At 41.8% G+C, this 21,243-nt stretch overlaps 3 protein-coding genes across 4 annotated transcripts in view; 1 reads left to right on the top strand and 2 right to left on the bottom strand.

The window, feature by feature from the left end:
- LOC109511024 (multiple PDZ domain protein) overlaps nt 1-5,108 on the top strand; it is a 72,786-nt gene extending 67,678 nt beyond the window's left edge. Inside the window, exons 40-44 of the mRNA XM_019861744.1 lie at nt 30-152; nt 470-574; nt 1,397-1,491; nt 1,915-2,038; nt 3,928-5,108. Of these exons, the coding sequence (XP_019717303.1) occupies nt 30-152; nt 470-574; nt 1,397-1,491; nt 1,915-2,038; nt 3,928-4,074 (594 nt within the window). The 3' untranslated portion in view covers nt 4,075-5,108. The remainder of the gene's footprint in view (nt 1-29; nt 153-469; nt 575-1,396; nt 1,492-1,914; nt 2,039-3,927) is intronic.
- Nucleotides 5,109-7,377: 2,269 nt separating this feature from the next.
- On the bottom strand, nt 7,378-15,133 carry tyrp1b (tyrosinase-related protein 1b). Its single transcript, XM_019862697.1, has 9 exons — nt 15,003-15,133; nt 13,979-14,337; nt 13,391-13,499; nt 12,774-12,987; nt 12,146-12,350; nt 9,969-10,136; nt 8,835-9,014; nt 7,959-8,105; nt 7,378-7,879 (listed from the first exon to the last, which is right to left on the bottom strand). Exons 1-9 carry the CDS (start codon nt 15,014-15,016, stop codon nt 7,674-7,676), a joined length of 1,602 nt encoding a protein of 533 aa, XP_019718256.1. The 5' UTR covers nt 15,017-15,133; the 3' UTR covers nt 7,378-7,673.
- Nucleotides 15,134-15,941: 808 nt separating this feature from the next.
- LOC109511533 (uncharacterized) lies at nt 15,942-20,078 on the bottom strand. 2 transcript variants are annotated; one of them, XM_019862695.1, is made up of 6 exons: nt 19,959-20,078; nt 18,595-19,635; nt 17,662-17,931; nt 17,205-17,322; nt 16,783-16,897; nt 15,942-16,389 (listed from the first exon to the last, which is right to left on the bottom strand). In XM_019862695.1, the coding sequence occupies exons 1-6, from the start codon at nt 20,023-20,025 to the stop codon at nt 16,309-16,311; spliced, it is 1,692 nt and encodes a 563-aa protein (XP_019718254.1). In that variant the 5' UTR covers nt 20,026-20,078; the 3' UTR covers nt 15,942-16,308. The 2 variants fall into 2 exon arrangements, with proteins under 2 accessions (XP_019718254.1, XP_019718255.1); XM_019862696.1 differs by having other exon boundaries at nt 16,331-16,389; nt 16,776-16,897.
- Nucleotides 20,079-21,243: the final 1,165 nt, after the last annotated feature.

The following is a 21,243-nucleotide window of genomic DNA, read 5'->3' as shown; positions in this document are numbered from 1 at the left end:
GTGTGTGTGTGTGTGTGGCATCATCACAGGGTCCACGTGACTCCCTCGGCATCACTTTAGCAGGAGGAGTGGGCAGTCCCCATGGCAACGTACCTCTTTTTCTTGCGACCATGGATACCAGTGGAGTAGCTGCCAAAACACAGCAATTAAAGGTGTGTGTATGCGTGTGCATGCATCCGTGTGTGCGTGCGTGTGTGTGTCTGTCTGTTTAAACTACTGTACACCTCAGGAAAAGACATCTGTCATTTCCATCAAACGATGAGGACTCATCCGCCAACTTTATTTCTCACAAGACATGCTACTCATACATATGTATCTAATTATTGACGAATATTTCTAACAACCTGAAGACGTGTTCATAGTTGACAAATTGTTTAAAGAGAAAAGTTTCACGTCACTGAAATGTCCTCGCAAAAAAAAAAAAAAAAAAAGTCAAGGTACATTTTTTAGTGTACTGTGTTCCCATCAGCTAGGAGACAGGATCCTCAGTATAAATGACGTCTCCATGGAGGGAATGACTCACATCCAGGCTGGAGCCTTGCTTAAGAATGCCATTGGTGCCGTCACCCTACAGGTAATGTCACCGTTTACTGTACCACAACGTCAAAACACGTTTAAATCACCAACATGATCAAATATTTATCTATTTTTTTTACTGAGAATAGAATTGAATAAGTCCATAATGTGTGCATATGAGAGCCTTTAGTTGTTTCCCGGTAGTGACTAATGGTAACTGGCTAACTGCAATCACGTTCCTTTGATTGCATTTAGTCTTCAATCATTACGGCTTTCAATTAGACACAGGAATGAAATGGCAGAAAATTGCGACTTGTCAAGAGGTTACAAGGATATATCATCGATTTATCAAATAAAGCAATGCAAAAGGTCAAATTAATTAATATGAACGTGCTTTAAAATCTGATGCCTCACTTGACCTTCAACGTAATGACAATGTGGGCCAAAAAGTTTTGCAATTAAGCATCATCCATCTCTCTTAGATAGACTACCTGCTGCCAGTTGGGCCTCATTTGGATGATTTCTCTCGAAGGGCTTTATAAAGTATGAGCCTGGGAATTTGGCCAAAATTGTATTTTTGTGTGCCCTGTTATGATACACATGTTAGTAAATCAGATGTGAGGGGTTGTTCCATCTTTCTGGGGGCCACTGACTTTTGGGATTTCAGGACAGCTTGAATAAGTAGATTTTCAAGGTACATGTGTTTGTACATGTGAAAATATTTCAGAGTTTCCAGGAAAAACGAAGCTCCGAATAAGGCACCTGAAATGCCTGGCCAGTAACAATAATACACAGCAAATTCAAACTCGCCTTTGCACCCCAAGGGGCACACATAGGCCCTTATAAATGAACAGAACTATTTTGTGTGTGTATACTGCAGGTGGCAGCTGGACGCAGCCCTCATCATCCTAGCGGTGTACATGAGCGACCAACAGGCCAGCCCAATAGCCTGGCATGCTTTCACAACAACCTCTGGTACACAGTCTAAACAGCGTACAATTTACACTTGGAAGAGAGGAAACTATTCAGAGTAGTGGATTAATTGTACTCCAAAACGATTAAAGTCAACTTTTATTTGATGAGAACATAAGTTACTCACCCATATTTTATACGGATGATAGTCTCACGTACTCTGAGTGAAGAGATGTTGATCCATTCTGAAGATTTACTCCCGCTGTAGTTGCCGAGGGAGGCATTGGACCAAATCTGGTCTTGTTAGAGTAAAATGTACTCGACAAAATTTACAGAGTAGTGAGCTCACTGTGTCATAATCATTCCCCATTCAGTGAGTAAGTCGTTGTAGTGAAGAGAGCTCGATATCAGTTGTTTGTGTGCATCGCTTCGAGAAAACACAGTATGAAAACAATCCAAAGTTTGTTTGACATTGTCTGCTCACAGCACTCGGATGTATAAGACTGTCAGTCTGGATCGAGGCTCTTCAGGCCTGGGCTTCAGCATCGTGGGAGGCTTCGGAAGCCCACATGGAGACCTGCCCATCTACATCAAAACGATCTTTAACAAGGTCAGACCCAGTCCATGCGGACACACCATGAAGTCATATCATCACACTCATAATTGTTCTATTTTTTTTTTTTTTTTTTTTTTTACGCCAATAGTTGAGCAAAGTTAGCCGGTTTTACACACACCATCAAACGGCAGTGGCGCAGAATGTATAATTTATGAAATAATGACAATTTTGTCTCAATTTACCCGAAGCAAAATCTGTGTCCATTTAATTGAGCACAAAGCTGATATACTCAGAGGGAGCGCGACATACGGTATTTTCCGCACTCTAAGGAGCACCTAAAAGCATTCAATTTTCTCAAAAGCAGACGGTGCGGTGCGTCTTATAATCCGATGCGCCTTATATATGGATCAATATTGTGATTTCTTGGACGTAGCATTTTAAATGTTCTGTACTCCAAAACGATTAAAGTCAACTTTTATTTGATGAGAACATAAGTTACTCACCCATATTTTATACGGATGATAGTCTCACGTACTCTGAGTGAAGAGATGTTGATCCATTCTGAAGATTTACTCCCGCTGTAGTTGCCGAGGGAGGCATTGGACCAAATCTGGTCTTGTTAGAGTAAAATGTACTCGACAAAATTTACAGAGTAGTGAGCTCACTGTGTCATAATCATTCCCCATTCAGTGAGTAAGTCGTTGTAGTGAAGAGAGCTCGATATCAGTTGTTTGTGTGCATCGCTTCGAGAAAACACAGTATGAAAACAATCCAAAGTTTGTTTGACATTGTCTGCTCACAGCACTCGGATGTATAAGACTGTCAGTCTGGATCGAGGCTCTTCAGGCCTGGGCTTCAGCATCGTGGGAGGCTTCGGAAGCCCACATGGAGACCTGCCCATCTACATCAAAACGATCTTTAACAAGGTCAGACCCAGTCCATGCGGACACACCATGAAGTCATATCATCACACTCATAATTGTTCTATTTTTTTTTTTTTTTTTTTTTTACGCCAATAGTTGAGCAAAGTTAGCCGGTTTTACACACACCATCAAACGGCAGTGGCGCAGAATGTATAATTTATGAAATAATGACAATTTTGTCTCAATTTACCCGAAGCAAAATCTGTGTCCATTTAATTGAGCACAAAGCTGATATACTCAGAGGGAGCGCGACATACGGTATTTTCCGCACTCTAAGGAGCACCTAAAAGCATTCAATTTTCTCAAAAGCAGACGGTGCGGTGCGTCTTATAATCCGATGCGCCTTATATATGGATCAATATTGTGATTTCTTGGACGTAGCATTTTAAATGTTCTGTAAAGCGCTTTGTTACAGCTGCAGTGGTTGTGAGCGCTCTATATTAAATTAAAAAAGCTGTATTGTATTGTATGTATTCCTTTTGTCGTAGCTCCATCTAGTGGATGCATAACGCAACTGCAGCCACCGTTGTAGCTTCTATTCCATGCACTTATCATGCGATGCAAAGAGTTTTAAAATTGGCCATTCATTGAAGGTGCGTCTTCTACTCCGAAGCGCCTTATAGTGCGGAAAATACGCCATTCTGATGTCTGAATGGCCACAGTTAAATTCACAGGTTTATTATATCTTCTACCATTGAACAAAAGAGCATTTAATTGTTCTGCCTGTCAATATATGTCAGTGGTCTAGATCGATACACAAGCATATATTATTAATTTCCACATTTGTGTCCCTCGGCACTCTCGTTGGGAAGGATTCTTTTGGCTTGTTTTGTTTTGTTTTGTTTTTTACATCTGGGAGGCCTAATGAAATTCAGAATTATAAATCCATGAATTTCACACTTCAAAACATTGAGTTTTTTTTTTTAAATGTTCCTTGCAAACCTGCATTTCATCATACTTGTGCATGCAGTTTACAGTCTTACCTCTGTGAGGCATCGTTCCCATCATTTTGCTCCGCAGGGAGCAGCCATTGAGGATGGGAGGCTGAAACGAGGCGATCAGATAATTGCGGTGAACGGACACTGTCTGGAGGGGGTGACACACGCCGAAGCAGTGGACGTCCTCAAGAAGACCAAAGGGACTGTGCTTCTCACTGTCCTCTCATGAGTTTGACCAGCAGAGCCCATAATTCATGGAGAAGAGCCTCAAAAGGGAAGTCAATTATTTAAGATGAACTACCTCTTAACTTCGAGCACAGCCCGGGTACTCCATAGTCCCAATATAAATTGTATAATAATATATAAAATGTAATCATAATTCAATCGTTTTTTGGGGGGGGTCAAAAATCAAATTGCATTTTACAATGAAAAAATTCTCAAACGAATTTCACTTTAACAGCGAGCCTGAATAGTTTTGAATAATTTCCAACAACTTTCCTAAATCTGAAATATGCCAAGTGCTTTTGCCAATATTTTGTGTGGCATCAAGGTGGAAGGACTATTTTGTGATAAGTATGGTAAGTTTTATTTAATGATGTTACAAAGCTACTGAGTGAATGATGGTTTTAACGCAAATTTTGTTTTGTTCATTTTTATTGCATAATGTGTGTGTTTTAGGAAGTTTGCCTGTGATGAGTGATTTTTTTCTAATTACCGGTACTGTATTAGTATTCTTATTTTCTGTAAGGTATTGTATTTCATGATTGTTATAGGAACGCAGTGTTTGGAGTCATACAACAACGAAATATGCTGTAAGTGTTTTTATTAAATGATCATTTGTTAGTAAATTACGTCATCTGTTGCACACCTTTGTGTGGGGGGAAGCAGCCTTTGTGGTAGGATTTATTTATTTTTTTTTTTTTTTTTTATGGCAGTGTTCGAATAATTGCTCATTTGTTTTTCTCTTTTGTGTTGTTTCTTTGTTTGTTTGTTTGCCCTCACATGAGGAAAAATAGCATCCAAACACATCATGGATATTTTGAAGCCTCAATATCAAATCTGTAAAAGATATTTTTTCCCCATGTTAACGATTCGCCAAACTTGGTCGGCAAAGAGTAGGCCTATAGTGGAGTGAAGTCCTTACCGACGAGCTATCACCACACACATATAGGTTTTTAAAGGTCAAAATTTCATGGCGAAGGTGAAACATTCCCCTGAAATATGCTTGGATAAGCACTCTAGTTCATAAATGGATGAAATTGATTTATTCATTTCATTTTTTCTTGCTTTTCTTTGATGAATCAGAAGGCCTTTTAAGTGCCACCATAACGAGTGTGTGATGGCAACTGTTAATTTGACTGCAGCTGGCTCAACTTTAAGCAGATGTTTACAAGAACAAGTCAGAGAAATACAGAAATGGCAAGTGAACCTGGCCTGTATATTTTTTTTTAATTGCGCAGAACTATGCATTTAATTACTGGAGTTACTAGTGACAACTTGACATGTAATCCATTTGCACACAAATGTCTCATTTAGGAAGTAGGAAGCACCGAGGGAGATCCTGTCTGTAGCTCTCCGCATTCATCAACACCATCTGCTCGCCTCGACACTTTTATTGAAAGGCAGCCATGACAGTCTGCTTCATCCCTCTCCACATGAACAATTGACTATGAAGAGCCTTTTAAAGTGACTGAATGCCAACATGCTTTATGCATTTAAATGTGGACTATTATTTCCTGCATTATATTTGACTCTCAAAGCCCAAATTGTGGGAAAGAATTGTATACATGTCACAAGTATCACATGTAGTTTTGATTACGGTCCGTCATGTCCATCCAAATCATTTTTCTCAATCATAAGGCAACTATTTACGAAGGCGAGATCAGGAGAACGCAAATAACAGACTGATTTCATGCCCTTTAAGATCCATGGCTCTTTTTCAAAAACTGTGCTGCTGCCCCGCTGTCACAACTCAGTGTTGGTTTTTTTGAGGGGGTGGTTCCCCCCCATTGCAACTTAAGAAATTCTAAAAAGTGCTCAATTGATATGCGAGGAACTCATGATCCTCACTCAGGAGGGTGCGCGAGGTCGGCCAGTTGACAGAATGTGGTGGCTATAACTAGAGGTAACGAAATAATGGTTTGATTCTTAACTATCATGTAATTAATGAGGATTTTTTTTTTCAGATGGCAACTGTTGAGGTTCCCTCTGTTCTACAGAAAACTGAATAGGTTTGCCGCACAGTGTATTCGAAACAAACTGATCAACGAGATTAAATATAGACTCTCACCTTTATTTATTTGTATTTTTATTTTTTGTGATTGCACAAAAATATGCTCTTCAATATTAAGGCATTACAGCCATTTTATACAGACTAGCTCTATTTTCAGCAGCTCCAAAAATATAGATCTATTTTGTTAACATATGTTTCCACGTGTAACATTCTGTACAGTTGTAAGAGTTATTACTTGTGTGTTCTGGCCACAAGAGTGCAGTGTCTGTGCTCTTTTCGCCTGATGACACTTTGGCTGTGCTTTCGACATGACTCATCTGTTCAAGCTAAATAGTATCTAAATGCTTTGATTTGTGAGGCAGCCTCGAGGCTCAGACGAGCAATTTGGTGCCTGCAGGTATACCTGCTATTCAGTTAACTACTGTGTTCACACCCAAATATATCACTTTGGCAATGCATTTGTAACAGTTACGCCCTTTCTTTTTCCGGACGTGGCAAAAAAACTCAAGTTGAAGTACAAATGCGTTAAATATAAATGATTCAAATCCTTTACGTTAAAATCAGCTTTTACAACAAGGCAAAAGGAAGACTGGCACTGATATGATCTAGCCATTTTAATAACTTGGCACCACAATAAACTTTTCAAAACACAAAATAACGTGTATTGCTCTTAATGAGAAGGGGAGAAAACTATAGCATTGACTGAAGCTTTCATGCCATCTTTTTTTCCCCGTGGCTTTATGAATTGAACACTAAATTAGCTGAAAATAACAAGTGAAAAATGTATGGAACCAGTACAGTACAGATATGTGGGGGTTTTTTTTTTTCAAACTATAAAGATAGTCAGATACATTAGAATGGCAGAAACTGGTGGATTTTAATTTAGAATGGTGCATATGCCACAAATCCTTCTTGGAGCTGATGACATGGCTGAGAGTTTGCTTCTTTGAATGCGTTTCCATCATCATTAATGTTGCCTGGCTCACATTCCTCTATGTCAGTGCCGTGCCTGTTGTTTTCAGCCTTTGAAGACAAGATCGCAACTGCGGTTTACTTTACCTTTCTCTATTTACAGGTTTTGTTTGCCATGTCATCATTCCCAGAAGATGAAAAAAGTAATAAGCCTAATTTGACAAAATAAGTACTTGAAAGTGTAAGTAATAGAAAAGATACAGTAAATTTTTTTTTTTTGAATTTACTCCATTTTATGACATCAAATGGTTGCACGAAATAAAATCATCTGGATCCAGATACCGGTACGTTTTTTTTTAAGTCGCCTATACATCGACTTCAAAAAAATCCATTGACATCCAGATACTTTTATTTTGTGAAACTATATGACAAAATACAATTGAGTAAATCCAACACACCATTTTCAGTGTAACATGGTCAGAAAAATAATATTTTTACTTTGTTACTTCTCATTGACACATTTCTAACACCCCATCCACCGCCCTTCAGAATACAGTCAAAACAATGATACACGCGATTAGAAGAAAGGTTTTAACTCAGTGACACTTTATAAAAAGACATTGGGGCTTTCTTTAAAAAAAAAATGCTTAAATGTGTTAAGGGCTCTTTATATAGGCGTTGATTTAGACAACAGATTGTGATTTGTCCAGTCTCCGGTCATCCTCTGAGTATCTCCGGAAGGTTTCCCCCAGCAATGGCTCCAAGGCCTCAGCTGAGCGGTAGGATCGAGCTCGCACCGCACAGGCGATGACACCGCCCACCACTGCCATGACCAGCACTGCCGCAACAATGGCGATGGTGATGATCTCAGACAGAGTGTAGGCACGAACTGTGGTGAAACAACACGTCAAGGTGAGGGGGGGGTTCGCTGCATTGTCACTTGACTGTGTGTTTGTATGCATCCATACCTGGCCACTGGACCTCGTAGGAGTAGCCCAAGTTTTGAGGGGCGGACACAAACATCTCGGCATTTGTGACAGGAGGCCAAAAAGGAACCATGTTGAATTGGCGGTTGTGTCCAATCGGAGCATTCTCCTCAGGATAGACAATCTCCCCTGTGTGGAGGAAAAGAAAAACATTAATTCATCCGATTGCTCTTTCTAGGATGGGCAGACAGACTTTTGTGCTGAGGAGAGTCACTGGTGCGAAAAAAGATGTATTTTCACTTCCAAAAATTGCTCACTGGAGAAAGCAAAAACAATTTTCCGCACTTTGCAAAGCCAAATTCAAACAGTGTATTAGTTGTATGTCTTTTGCATATTATCTCAGAGCAAAACACCCGAGTCAAATCCCATGGAGGTAATTTGAAATTACCTCCACGGGACCTCGCAAATCAATCCTGCTGGATTGTGGTGCTTGAGATTAGAGCGAAACCTCTAACTAAGAAGTTTTGAGTGTTGTTTCTATGAAAAGAATAGAAGAAAATGCTGACTCAAAGAATCGTATTCAAGGATCAAAGAAAGCTGTTAGAACAGCATATGAATCAAAATATACTTTGTATTTGACCGTTTTAGATTAATTCCAATATTTTACTCAAGTAAATATCTGTTACAACTTTTGTAGAAAATAGTAGTTGAAAAATACATCATAACAAAAAAAAAACATTTAAACTTCTGAGAAACCATTTAGAGGGAAGAAAGGCTAAATTAATGGAACAAATATTGGATGCTTGGCAACATTAATGCTCGATGGGCCAAATCCAATACGGAGTGGGCTGTATCTGCCCCCCCAGGCCATACTTTGCCTCACCCTGTTCAAGTATGATATGCTGGGTTGAATATTACCTGGTTGGTGCCGACTGAGCCATTCATCAAAGATAGCGTCGGTGAAAGTGTGCAGCAGGACGAAGATGGGATCATTCGGGGAGAGGTGGGTCTGTCCGCCTGTGCCGTTGAGGAAGAGGTGGGCCAGGTTGTGGAGGCTGCGGATCACTGGATCATACATCCCCTGGGGAGCGCTGTAGCCTTAAAAAAATAAAAATTAAAAAATGGCAAAACATTTAAAGTACAGAACAATATGAAGTGACTTCCAAAAGTTTTTTCACTTCTACTGTGTCAGGCTTTTTGGAAATAAAGTTTTAAGTCACGTGTACACTTCACAGGTTTCTTTTAGTTGAATCTAACTCTGGCGCGAGAGCTCTGAAAGAATAGCTCATTCAATCAAGTGTGAATGCTATCAGTGAGATCTTTTTGCACACCGGGGCTAGGAGAGGTCAACCTTCGTGTGAATTAATTCAAAATTGCATTGAAAAGCATCAGCAAATAACAAGATGGCATCAGAGTTTCTTTTTTTGGAATGTGCTTCAAGTGGTTATGTAGAATATATTGAGATACATATATATCCACTGCTAAAAAAACTTTATAATAATAACGGCAACACTTGTAGTTACATTGCGCTAAGTGTTCCCTTTATTTTTTTGAACAGTCTATCAAGCTAGTTAGCTATCTGGCTATTTATCTATCTATACATGTGTGTTCCCTTTATTTTTTTGAGCAGTCTATTTCTCAAGCTAACTAGCTAGCTGTTTGGCTATCTATCTACAGGTATTTATACATGTGTGTATCTTTGTGATGGCTTGTGTGGGGTTCAAACTCCGTCGGTCTGTGCAAAATTTCCCCAAATTTGAAAGTGTTTTTTAATTAATTCGGTGTATGATGTTTAGTCTCAACCCCTTCTTCTTTGACAGATTTTTAAGGTCTATAATGTAACCAGTCACGGAGAATTGTCCTTTTTTATAATTAATGTCTTCTCTGGTATTCTATTTCTGACCTTTATGCTCAATAAGCACACGACTCTTGCCTTTAAATATTACTTTTGTAGTGCATGTTTTATGGATTTGAAAGTTGCAATGCAAATGAAGTTCACTGTGTTTCTCTCAGAGGTCAGATGAGAAGGAATCGTGACGCGTCATTGCACACCTTCAATGGAGTTCCTGAAACTCTCGGAGGAGGTGGAGTAGTAAGGCGGGGTGTCGAAAGTGTTGAGCTGCAGACAGTCCAGCACGTCCTGGGGCTCGGGCAACCTCTGCACCATGGGCCGTGCCACATTGCCCGCCGGATTCCTCCTGATGGGGCTGGTCTCTGTGTCTGGGAGTGTCGGACCCAAGGTCAGAGTTAGTGTTTTCACTTGTGTGTTAACAAGCGCTGCGCAAAAGAAAATCTTTCTAGCTGGAAGCAATAATTGTATTCAAGGATTTTTCCAAGGGGGGCACTCAAACTGCGGTTCAGATCCAGGTCAGTTGTCCCCATGGAAATGGAGAGGAAGGGGATGCGATGAGTTATGTTGTATTATTCAACAACTCTCTAATTCGATGTGGGAGACTCGACTGGTTTGATCAGTCTTTAACATGACAGCATGGTAATTGTTCCCTAAATTCCAACAACAGTGAGTGGGAGCTTTGTGAAGTCTCTTTGCAAGTGTGACCTCCTTCTTGTTTTCCTTCCCCCCCCCCAGCCCCCCGTTCTTCCCCTCCATCACACACACAAGGGTGCAATCAGTCGGCTACATAACAAAGTTGTCGGTGTGAAGATGATTCCCACTGATCAAAGTCTGCCAGATTCCCGTCTCTGACAAGCAGACACAGAAATGAGACAACCCCCCATAACCCAGTTAAGGAGAAGTTGCTTGTTGATGCAGGAAATACCGAGCCTGTCGTGATTCTCCAAAGGGATTAACCTGACACATCACTCACACCTCAGCCACTCACGTCTCCAAATCCCTCCACTTTTCTTGTACATTCGCCATTGAACTGAAAGAACCAATTATGGTTTTGTTCAAAGTGGATTGATAGTCAGAATTACTCCATAATATGATCTTCAAAAGAAGAGCTTTATTTAAAAACTGGAAGCCTGATGGTGCCTTGGGTGGTTTTGAACTCTGGTGCCAGTGTGAGGCAAGCGCCGGTCTATGTAAATCTGATCACCTAAATCTGATTTATTTCAGTGTCTCACATACAATTGCCCCTATTCTAGTCTCTAAGCCTAAAACTATTCAGAATGACTGCTTGCAAACAAAAGTGTGATACAATGTGCACTAACTGATTAAAATCAAGAACATTAAAGTGCCTGGTGCCTCTTGTGGGTGATCTTTAATCCAGGTTAGAGTAATCTACAAATTTGGAACAAAGGAAATGGGGCTTCTTTTTGATTGTTAAAAATGTTATTGAAGTGTTAAGTGTGTAACTAGCTAACAAAAATTAGAGTCCAGTGATTAGCTACATATTGGTACATTAGTACAGTGTTGATAGCGGATAATATAGTGGGTCACATGGCTGACTTCCGTGCAGCCACCTTCAGATAAATTCCCGCTCATTGACTGCTTGTATGAACGCGAGTGCAATTTTTGAGCTGTCACTATTTGAACCCTGCGCGTGACCGATGCAGGCTGTAGTCTACCTTTCACCCACAGTCAACTGGGATCCAGATTCCCCGCAAACCCGAACAGCTAGAAAACGGATGGTGTGTCAACGCATGAAAAAGGACAAGTTACAAGCAGGTGACTGAAAATGGTTTCCCTTTGCAGGGTGTCGGCGCTCTGACCCTTAAGAGATTGAGCAAAGAGCTCGGTCATTCAAAAGGGACTCCGTGGGGAGAAAGGAGTCAGTAAAGGTGGTTTTATATAAGATGCTTCTCGGATACTGCCCTGGGGAGGTGTTTCAGGCAAGGGACGAGACCTCAGGGCAGTATTAAGACACACAAGAGGGAATACATGTCTCAGAGCTGGCCAGCAATGGTACACATCTGTGGAGGCCAGAAATGGGAAAGTCTGGGCACACCTGCTTCGAGTGCAGCTCCGGCGACCCGGATAAGCAGAGGAAAAAGTTGGAGGATGATGTATTTTCCTAAGTTCGGTTCTCGGAGAGAACTAACTTGAGCTGAAAACTTTGGGAAACCCTGACGAGTAGCTTAACAAATTGAGTTTCTGACAGACTGTTAGCAATTGTGAGCAATTTCCAACACAGCACAGCAGCAAGGGGGTCGTATTTATAGCAGCTTGTGTCATTCGTGCTCTATTTATGAGGTGGATGACCTCATTTCGCACAACTCCCTTACGTGCTGAGGTATCGCAAGCTAGCGAGTGAGAGACTCTTTCTTACTGTTGCAGATGGTGCCAAACGTGTCGTAGTCTTCCACGCTTTCGCAGACCACCCTCCACTGGGAGAACACCGAGTTGGGGCTGATGGAGTTCATGTCGAAGGAGCTCCTGGCCCCCAAAAGGTCGTCCGTGCAAATGTCACAATCGCTGCCTCCGATGGCAAAGTTCCAGTAGGGAAGCGCAAAGGATGAATCACCCAGCATGTCCTATGTAGCGTATGCAAAATATTGACAATCGCCTCTATTAGTCTGATATTCGGTCTTAATCCAGATGAGTAGGTAATTAATTGATCAAATCAAATCTCTTTTATTTGCCTTTTGTGCTTTTGGCCACATCATTACATCCCCTTTATTGACACTGTGTGTTTGTGTTTGTGATTTGGAGATGTGCTTTTTGTAGATGGCCAAAAATTGTTTCACAAACAGGTGGAGGATCCCCTGCAGGATATATTTCGGAGATCTATGACCTTGGGTTTCTAAGCGTCTTTTTAATTTTTAATGAGGCTCTTGTATTAGATCTCATTTGATCCCGTTAAGTCGAACATTCTAGTGTATCGTCGTCCCTTTTCCCGTGTCTCTCACATACTTTTGCTTTCTCTTCGTGTATTTTGTCTTCTACGGTCTACCCACTTGCATATCTCTTTCCAGTTGCAGCAGATGAAAGCGGTGCCAGGTGACAAAACCGGGGCCCTCGTGGGAAAAGTCCACTCCTCCGAAGCTGGCCTGGCCTGGGCCCAGGAAGGTCTTACTGACAGAGTAGTAATGGCTCCACACAAAGTAGTTGTAAATGGTGATGTTCTCAAACTGAGGCGTGTTGCCATCCGGCCCAAATATCTCCTGGTACCTAAAAATGAGAAAAGCAGGAGGTTGGCAAATTAGTTTTTACTCTCCATCATCATCCTTGGAGATATTGTTTGGGAGATTAACAGCATTATTATGGTTTGGTCGTCGCTCAGTGAAGTCCATAAATATATTTTTTAAATCCCAACAGTAGCTGCCAATGAGACATCAAGTGATAAAAGCCTTTCTGAGTGCAGCAGGAAGTCACTCTTGACAAGGAGGTCAAAAGGTTGGCACTTAGCGCCGTCGAGAACAGCTTCAAATATTTATGTGCTGTTGCTCCAGAAATTATTCTACCTGCGGCTTCCACTGATAAATCTTTTCAAAACAATCTGTTATTTTCCCACGACGACGAATGATGACTTCATGTGTCATGAAAATATAATAAGGCACATTAGCATAAATACCGTCTTGTACAGATGACAAGGTCGGGGTGGATGGTCCTCTTTGCTTGGTCTAGAGCGTCGATAAATGCTCGCTTCTCACTTGCGCTCATTTGCATTAAATTTCTCCGTACTGCAGGAATGTTAGGGAGAGAGGAGAGTAACAGAAAAGAAGAGGAAAGGTTATTATTTCTCATTAAACGTGTCTATCCCCTTGCCACAAATGCTGTTGTCATTCCCGTGCTTGTTTTCTGGGGAAATACTGAGAGAGTGCTTATCGGGTGTGCAACGGGAAATGATCCAGTTTCACTTATCGACGATTTGTTTCCCACAAATAACATATCTTTGTTCTACTCTCTATGCCAGCAATGTACAGTGACAAGCAGAGCAATGACATGCTCTTCCACTACATGTGGCATTTTTTTGTTTGGTGTTGAGCCGTGCATTTACCGAATGTGATGACAGTTTTCCAGGGGGAAAAAAAGTTATAATTTATTCAAGTGGATAACACACCCAGTGATTAATTGGGGCACACTATCTATATTTTACCCTTAACTTCAAGAGTAAATGCATTCTCTATGCCATGCTACAAAATATTTTCCTTTCTCTTACCCACAGAGATCCGCTGGTCACAGTTCGGTCCAGTCAGTCCATGTCGACATCGTCCGCAGTTGTAGCCGCTGAAATTGCCGTTACACTGACAAGAGCGATTGAAGAATCGCATCGGCCACCTCTCTCGATCGTCGCGCCCGGCGTAGGGATACTGGGGTCCGTGGCGCCGATTGTCGGCAGCAATGGGCACACACTGACCCCGTCCCGTACTGGATCCGCATTCATCTCCCGCTTGGCCTGACAGGGAGGGGCAGCACTGGCCACTGCGGAGCCCCTCCGGGGTGACGCACTCCCGAGGGAACTGGGCCACAATCATTGTGACACACAAGGTGGCCACCAGGAGAGTCGCTGTCCAAATGCTTGACAGGTAAGAGAAGAGGCTCATTTTGTTGTCGTGATAGGAAACTATGTTTAAACGGGAATAGAAGCAGGTGTAAAATGACAATAATGTTTTTTGTTTGTTTTTGGCCAAGGACTGAGATTATTGTATTTTTACTGCATTTGCACAAACAATGAAAGTGTTCTTGTTTGGCACATGTACCACTACTCCAGACACAAAATGTTTTCTGGATTTTGTATACTAATGCTGAAAAAAAAACAGCCTTCAACAGCGTTTTTGAGGGCCATTTGTTTTTTTTAAGATTAACAGTATGTTGCAATTTTCAAAGATGTGAAATGTATGCTGCATTGAAGATTCTGAAAGACACTTATGCTTCATCGAAGTACTAAATTCTGTGGCAAAAGATTGTTGTCGCCATTCTGAAGCTTCGTCCTTCAGGTGGTCTGAGCCTTTATTCATAATTCAAGGGGCAATTAGCTTCCAACTCTCAGCAAATCAGAAGCACTTACATAGGCTGGAAATTATTGAGATTATTTATTCAGCGGATCTTTGATAAGAAATGAGCAGTATATATCGCAAGTGGTCTTTTTATGTTCATCATAAGAGAAAACATTCAGGAAGTTGGAAAAGAATAAAATGAATAATTTGAATGCCAATTTTATTCAGAATTTTTTTTGTCCTTACCTGTGAGTGTGCATCTTGCTCGTCTTGATCCGACCAACTGTAGCCCCCAAAGAATTAGTTCATCCTGCTTCTTTGTCTTAAATAGCTATGGAGCGCATGACTAAAGTATTTGCACCCACCACCCTCCTCACCCATGCCCCTAGTCTCTCACACACACACACACACACACACACACACACACACACACACACACACACACACAGAGTGGGTCCAGATGGATGACCAGAAAAAGGCTTGAATCTTGTGATCATAACTTTAGGGCAGACTGTCCCTCCTGTAATTGTCAGATAATTTGTCTTTTTGTCTGTGGATGTTCACTCATCCAAGTCGGGATGGAAGTAATAAAGTTGGCTATAAAATGCAAAATAAAAATGTAGATTCAGGGATCACCAACACTTTTGAATGTGAGAGCTACTTCTTGGGGATTTATTAATGTGAAGGGCTACCAGTTTGGAGCACGTGCATGGCAGGTTAACCCGTTCAGGGACAGCGGTTACTACAGTGGACAGCTTATCAGGTTACAGGTTATCATTATTTGCACATGAAAGGGTTAATGAAACAATCTCAATTGTCCCTAGGTGTGATTGTGAGCAAGAATGGTTGTTCCTGCCCTGCGATTGGCTGGCAACCGGTTTAGGATGTACACTGCCTATTGCCTCAAGATACCTCCAGCACGCCCGTGACCCTCATGAGATAAGTGGATTTGGTGATGTGGTATTTTTCAAACAGGTAGTGGACTCTAGCCATTGGACAAGAGAAGCAGAAACATTGCTCTTTAATTTTTAGATTGTGCAACAGTTGTTGATACAAATGTCAAAAGTTATGAACAATATAAACCTCAGTTTTAAACGTTTTACTTTTGGACAGGACAAAGACAATGCTTGTACAGAAATGCAAACGTCACAAGAAAAATGCTTCTTTCCCTTTTACAGAGAGTACTTCCTCAACATGATCACACACGTAAAATGGGTCCAGACTATTCTCCCCACTCCCCCCGGGAATTTCACAAATACTCACACAGACACAAACATTCACATGCGTTCACTCAAACACACATCATACAAATTGGCGTGATCATCTTTCAGAATCAGGTACTCTGCTTTGAGTACTGTTGGACAATTTGTAATACTTCATGAGGTATTTGGGATACATTGGAACAAGGGCGAAGAGGGGCTTACACTTTAATAACAACACAAAAACAATCGGACCACCCTAGAGCATGGAAGTCCTGACTTCTTGTGGGGAATGCGGTCCTCGTCCACCACTGGCTGATTCCTCTGCGGTGACGTCTGGGATGTTCGACATGCTAATCACATGCTTCCCTTTGTGCTTTTTGATGTTTTGTGCCAGGGTCGCCGCTGCATCGTATTGCTCTGCTGCTCCAATTCTGTCAGTGATAGAATAAAACAATGTTTGAAAAGAGAGTACTGTATCCAGTTTAAGTATCGCATATATGCAGTAGATGTAAACTTGTTGGAATATCCGCAAAAGCATTACTGGACGGTGGAGCATGAGATTTTCTTTTCCTCGAACAGTCATACCCCGGGCTTTCTCTGACCCATTCATGCAAGTCATCAAGGCATCACATGTATGCCACACTGAGTACCCTTTGGAGTGTATGACGTTACAAAACAGCTTGAAGGAAATCAGCTAAGAGGTCCATAATTGGACCTCTGGAAGTTAAGAGGACAGCTGCGCGCATTCATGTTTAGAAACCATTGGGCGCTGAGAGGTGTGCGGTATGAGGCTGAGTGACATCATACACACACATACACATAACATACTGTTGAAGGTCCCCATTTCCTGCATGGAGTGTGTCGTCACTGTTGTCACCGCCCGTGGTCACCTCTGCTTCAACACACCCTTCCTCACATGAGCGTTGTTCAGCCGGGCCGCTGCAGATAAGTACATTTGAAAAATACTGATAACAAGATGTCCCCACAATGAAGGAATTTCACATTGAATTTTTTTTTCAATGTATGGTTGTAATATGCAACTACAGAAGCCTCCCAACACTGCACTGAGTCACTGAGGTGTTATTTAAGCTGTCAGAAAAAACTACAGTATATTCTATTATTTTCTCATTAATAACAAAAGTCATATGACAACAAAATATATCAAATGGCCAAGATGTAACTGAGTAATTTAACGTGATTGTGAAAATAAATACACTTATTAAAAGGAATATGGCATAAACGATACCTGTTTTTGTTATGACCTTTAAAGATATAGATGATAATGACAACTGTCTCCAAAAGCAAGAACACCACAGCAATTGTCGCGCCGATCTTCCACGCTTCCAGGACCATTACCTTTATTTCTTAACACATAAATTCATAGACATGAGAAAAGAAAACACAAGGTCAGTTTGTTTTTGCCACGCACAATCTACCTTTCTAAAGAATTTGCGTAAAGTGTATCAGGAATGTCTCGATCAAAAATATCATCGACTTTAATGAGATGGAAACAGTGCCTGGAACTCATTGTTGTTTCATTGTTTAGTTGGGTCAAATAAGGCTAGCCCATGCACTGCTTAATCCAGTTGTTATTCACCACTCTCTCTCCCCCAAAAAGTTATCACCCAAAATCACCTCATGTATCTTCATTATAGAAGGATACAAATAAAAAAGCATTGGAAAATAACAACGCGATTCCTCACCCGGATCCTCAGCGGTGTCTTCAACCAGCTCTCCTCTTGCCTGAGGGGGAATTGCCAGGACATTCTTCACGAAATACTCAAGTGTTGGGTGGGCCACGTTGGGGTCACCAGCCACGAGGTCATCAGTTGGGCAAAGGATCTCATTGAAAACATTCTCTGCAACCTCACTGAGTGCTGCACTCGGGGCGGCAGCACCCTGGTTGTCGGGCTTCTGCCCAATGTTGACTCCGGCATCATTTTCAGGCTCCGGGGCAGAGATCACTGTTGTTTCTAGAATGGGGAGTCGGTATGTGACACAGAAATGAAAATGAAGCTCAGAGGCCACGGTTTGAGGTGTGTCGAGTGGACCTATGGAATGTAGAATAATGCAGTGATGTGTTTCGTGTTGGTCGACTTTGCTTTGCAGGCCTCTAAAAGATGACGCATATCATTTGTATCTTTGCAGTGCCTACATTGTTATTGTCATCTCACACACCGATATCTTGTCAAGATCTTCTCAGTAGACATCTAGACAAAAAAATGCTACACAATACTTTCTGTTGAAGTCAGTTACAGTAAATGGATCAAGGTAATTGTTTAATCCGGAGCAGGCTCTGTGTTTTGTAACCCAAACTTGTGGGGAAAATGTATGTTTTTCATGCATCCATCATGTACCTTCTGTTATTCTATTATATTGTTCAGTGTCACAGAAGGTGCTTGAGCATTTCCCGGGTGATTTGGAGCATACTACACCCAGAAAGGGTTGACAATCAATTCAAGGCTGATTGTGATAAGAACAGCACAGCACAGAAGCTGCACGTGAGCCACTACACTTACAGTGGTCCTGAAAAATTGAGCGTAAATCATTGTTTGCTCGTAGGTGAGTAGATGTAACCGGATCAGAACCACTCAATTAACATTTAAAAGTGTCTCAATCAGGACTCATTGTCTCACCTGGGCCTTCTTTGAGGTCATTTGAAGTCTGTGATGTAACCTCTTCGACTCCAGCTTGTCGCTCATCCCCACCGTTGACCAACACTTCGTACTCTTCGCTGATGTGTCGGTAACTTTCTCGATCTTTTGAATCCACTTCCCCACCTTCAAGCTCAATAGATTCCACTTCTTCCTCAACATAACTTTCCTCCACATCATCTTGGCTTTGAGGGTCCTTGACTATGTAGTTCTCTTCGCTAACTGCGAGCTCTTCCACCACCTCGATGTCAGGATTATCAGATGGCAGTGCGATCACTCCACCGTCCACGTCACCTGCCGCAGCATCTTCCTCTATCTCCCCTACTCTGCCGATTTCTTCCGCCACAAGATTGAGCTCAGAGTCTGCACCAGTCTCCCGCACTGGCTCCCCACCAACATCTAGCGCTTGAACAATTGGAGTTGTTGCTGTTTGGACTCTACCATTTAACATTACAACCTGCATGTTGCTGTCCTCTACCTTTTCATCGTCTAATGCTACATCTTTGCCCATCCCCTCTATGGTCGTTTCCTCTACAACTTTCTGACTGACTTTGGCATCTACGGACTCAACAATGGCAGCCTCAACTTCAACAGTGTCTACCCCAACTGTGGTCTTTTCCATACTAACAGCAAGTGCTTCTCCCTCTCTTTCCTTTGCCTCCTGCTCCTCTTCATGACCAGCATCCATCCCTAGCACCATCCTTTCGGATACCTCGACTTGAGTCTCGTCTTCAAAGCCCACCGCATCCTCCTCTGCTCCTTCTTGCACTGCCAGCTCATCCCATTTCCCTTCCACTTGTCCCAGAGCTGCTTCCACCACCCTCTCCAAAAGCTCCTTCAGGAACTCCTCAGCTGCACCACCCTCAACCTTCTCAGAGGCCTCCTGCACTGCTTGTTGCACTTCTTCCAGGCTTGGTGGGGCGACAACTGACATAACCTCAGCTGGACTCCACCCTGGTTCACGGGGTGAGGTGTGTGTATCTTCAAGCGTGACCCTGGAAGACTGGGTTGAGGTAGGAACGCCTACAAACATTGAAAACAATTAGGTAGAATTTAGAGGAAGGGACAGATAGTGGTCAGGCCACAAGGAATGTAATGATAACGGGTTATGTTGTCAATGGGTTCGCAATTTCTTATCTAATCATTTTCCCAGTATTCAGTCCTTGGGAGCAGTAGTGGACATCTCCGTTGGCTTCGAGTTTGAGGACGAGCTGCAAACCAAACCTGCATTTCCTCTGTGAAATGCTGTAATGTATACCAGTACACTACTAGTGCATGTAGAAAAAAAAAAAAAAAACATGAAGTGCATGTCTTGTAATGTTGCTGAAAGGCCAACCCCAACCTACCGTCAGATGTTGTGCAGTGTTTTATGAACAAAACCACCAAGAATCCTTTTAAAAAGAAGTACTCCATGGGTTCCAGGAAAAAATATTGTCGAGGAAAAAACACAATCCCAGTCGTTTTTTTTTTTTTTTTTTTTTTTTTTATCCTCTTCACCGTCTCCCTTCTGGTTCCTTTTAAATGTCAAGTGTGTGCACACCACCACGAGACATACACTGAATGTGAAGGCTCTTGACGCTTGGACAGTAAATTTGGTCTGGGCAGGCAGGGCAATGTTAGGAGGTGATGCTGAAATGAGGGTGGGTGAAAAAACGAGCAGCGCCATGTTAAATATTGCCGACTCGAACCTACAGGTGTCTTTGTGAAAGATGGTCTTGGGCGGGTTTGGAGTTAGTAAAGTCTCACCTCATTGTTAAATGCATTCGGAACCTTGACATGGGCTATGGTGAGGCCCTGGCGGCATGTTGCACACAGAGTGAACTGTGGCGGTGTAATTAGAAGCGGGCTGTGAGTTTGTCAATGAGTGATGCTACCATGTCTTGACGGAGAACTCGTGAAAGTTTGTGGGGGTATCATAAAAACATCAGACGTTTGTAATCAGTGAGTGGAAGTACCTCATCTCATTGGGCATTTTATGGACGCTTATCTGTTTCCATCACATTCGACCAGTGTGTTTTTTAGGAATAGAATTGTGACTTTGTATATTATACAAGGCAAAGTCTGATGCTCATGTTGCGTGGATGTCAAGCATGTACCTGTTTATTTTGCCAATGTTACTGTGGGAATAAACAGGAATCAGCGGTAGCTATTGAAATAATTGGTAACTCTTTGGAAATTCAACGTCCACCATGTGTATTGCCAGAGGCATCGAGAAATCCCCTAGATGGGTTTGAGAGGAGCAGATTATTTACTTTTAATTCCAGGATAGCATCAAGGAGACTCCCTCGGTAAACACAGCATAAGCTCCGACAGAAATGTTTGGATTTGCTTCAGCAGAAACATATGAAACTAATATGACATGCACATTTATTTAGAAACTAAAAGGAATGCAATACATCCACAAACCTCACCATTTTTGTCTTTTTTTTTTTTTTTATTGATTTGTTGAATGCAATCCAAAAGTCAAATTTGATTACACCCTGGACTGGTTGTGGTGCTTCTGAAAGGGGCACTAAATGGACTTGATCCTACTCCACTTGCAATACATTTATCTTAACCACACTGCAGAAAGGTCTTTCTGTACCAAGTTACTGGTCAAATCTCAAATTTAAGATTTTTTTTTTTTTTCCC

Source organism: Hippocampus comes, unplaced genomic scaffold (assembly GCF_001891065.2).
Source record: "Hippocampus comes isolate QL1 unplaced genomic scaffold, H_comes_QL1_v1.1 scaffold7, whole genome shotgun sequence".
NCBI classification, from domain to species: Eukaryota; Metazoa; Chordata; class Actinopteri; order Syngnathiformes; family Syngnathidae; genus Hippocampus; species Hippocampus comes.
The sequence above is the reverse complement of the archived record's forward strand: the minus strand, read 5'-3'. Positions and strand labels throughout refer to the sequence as shown.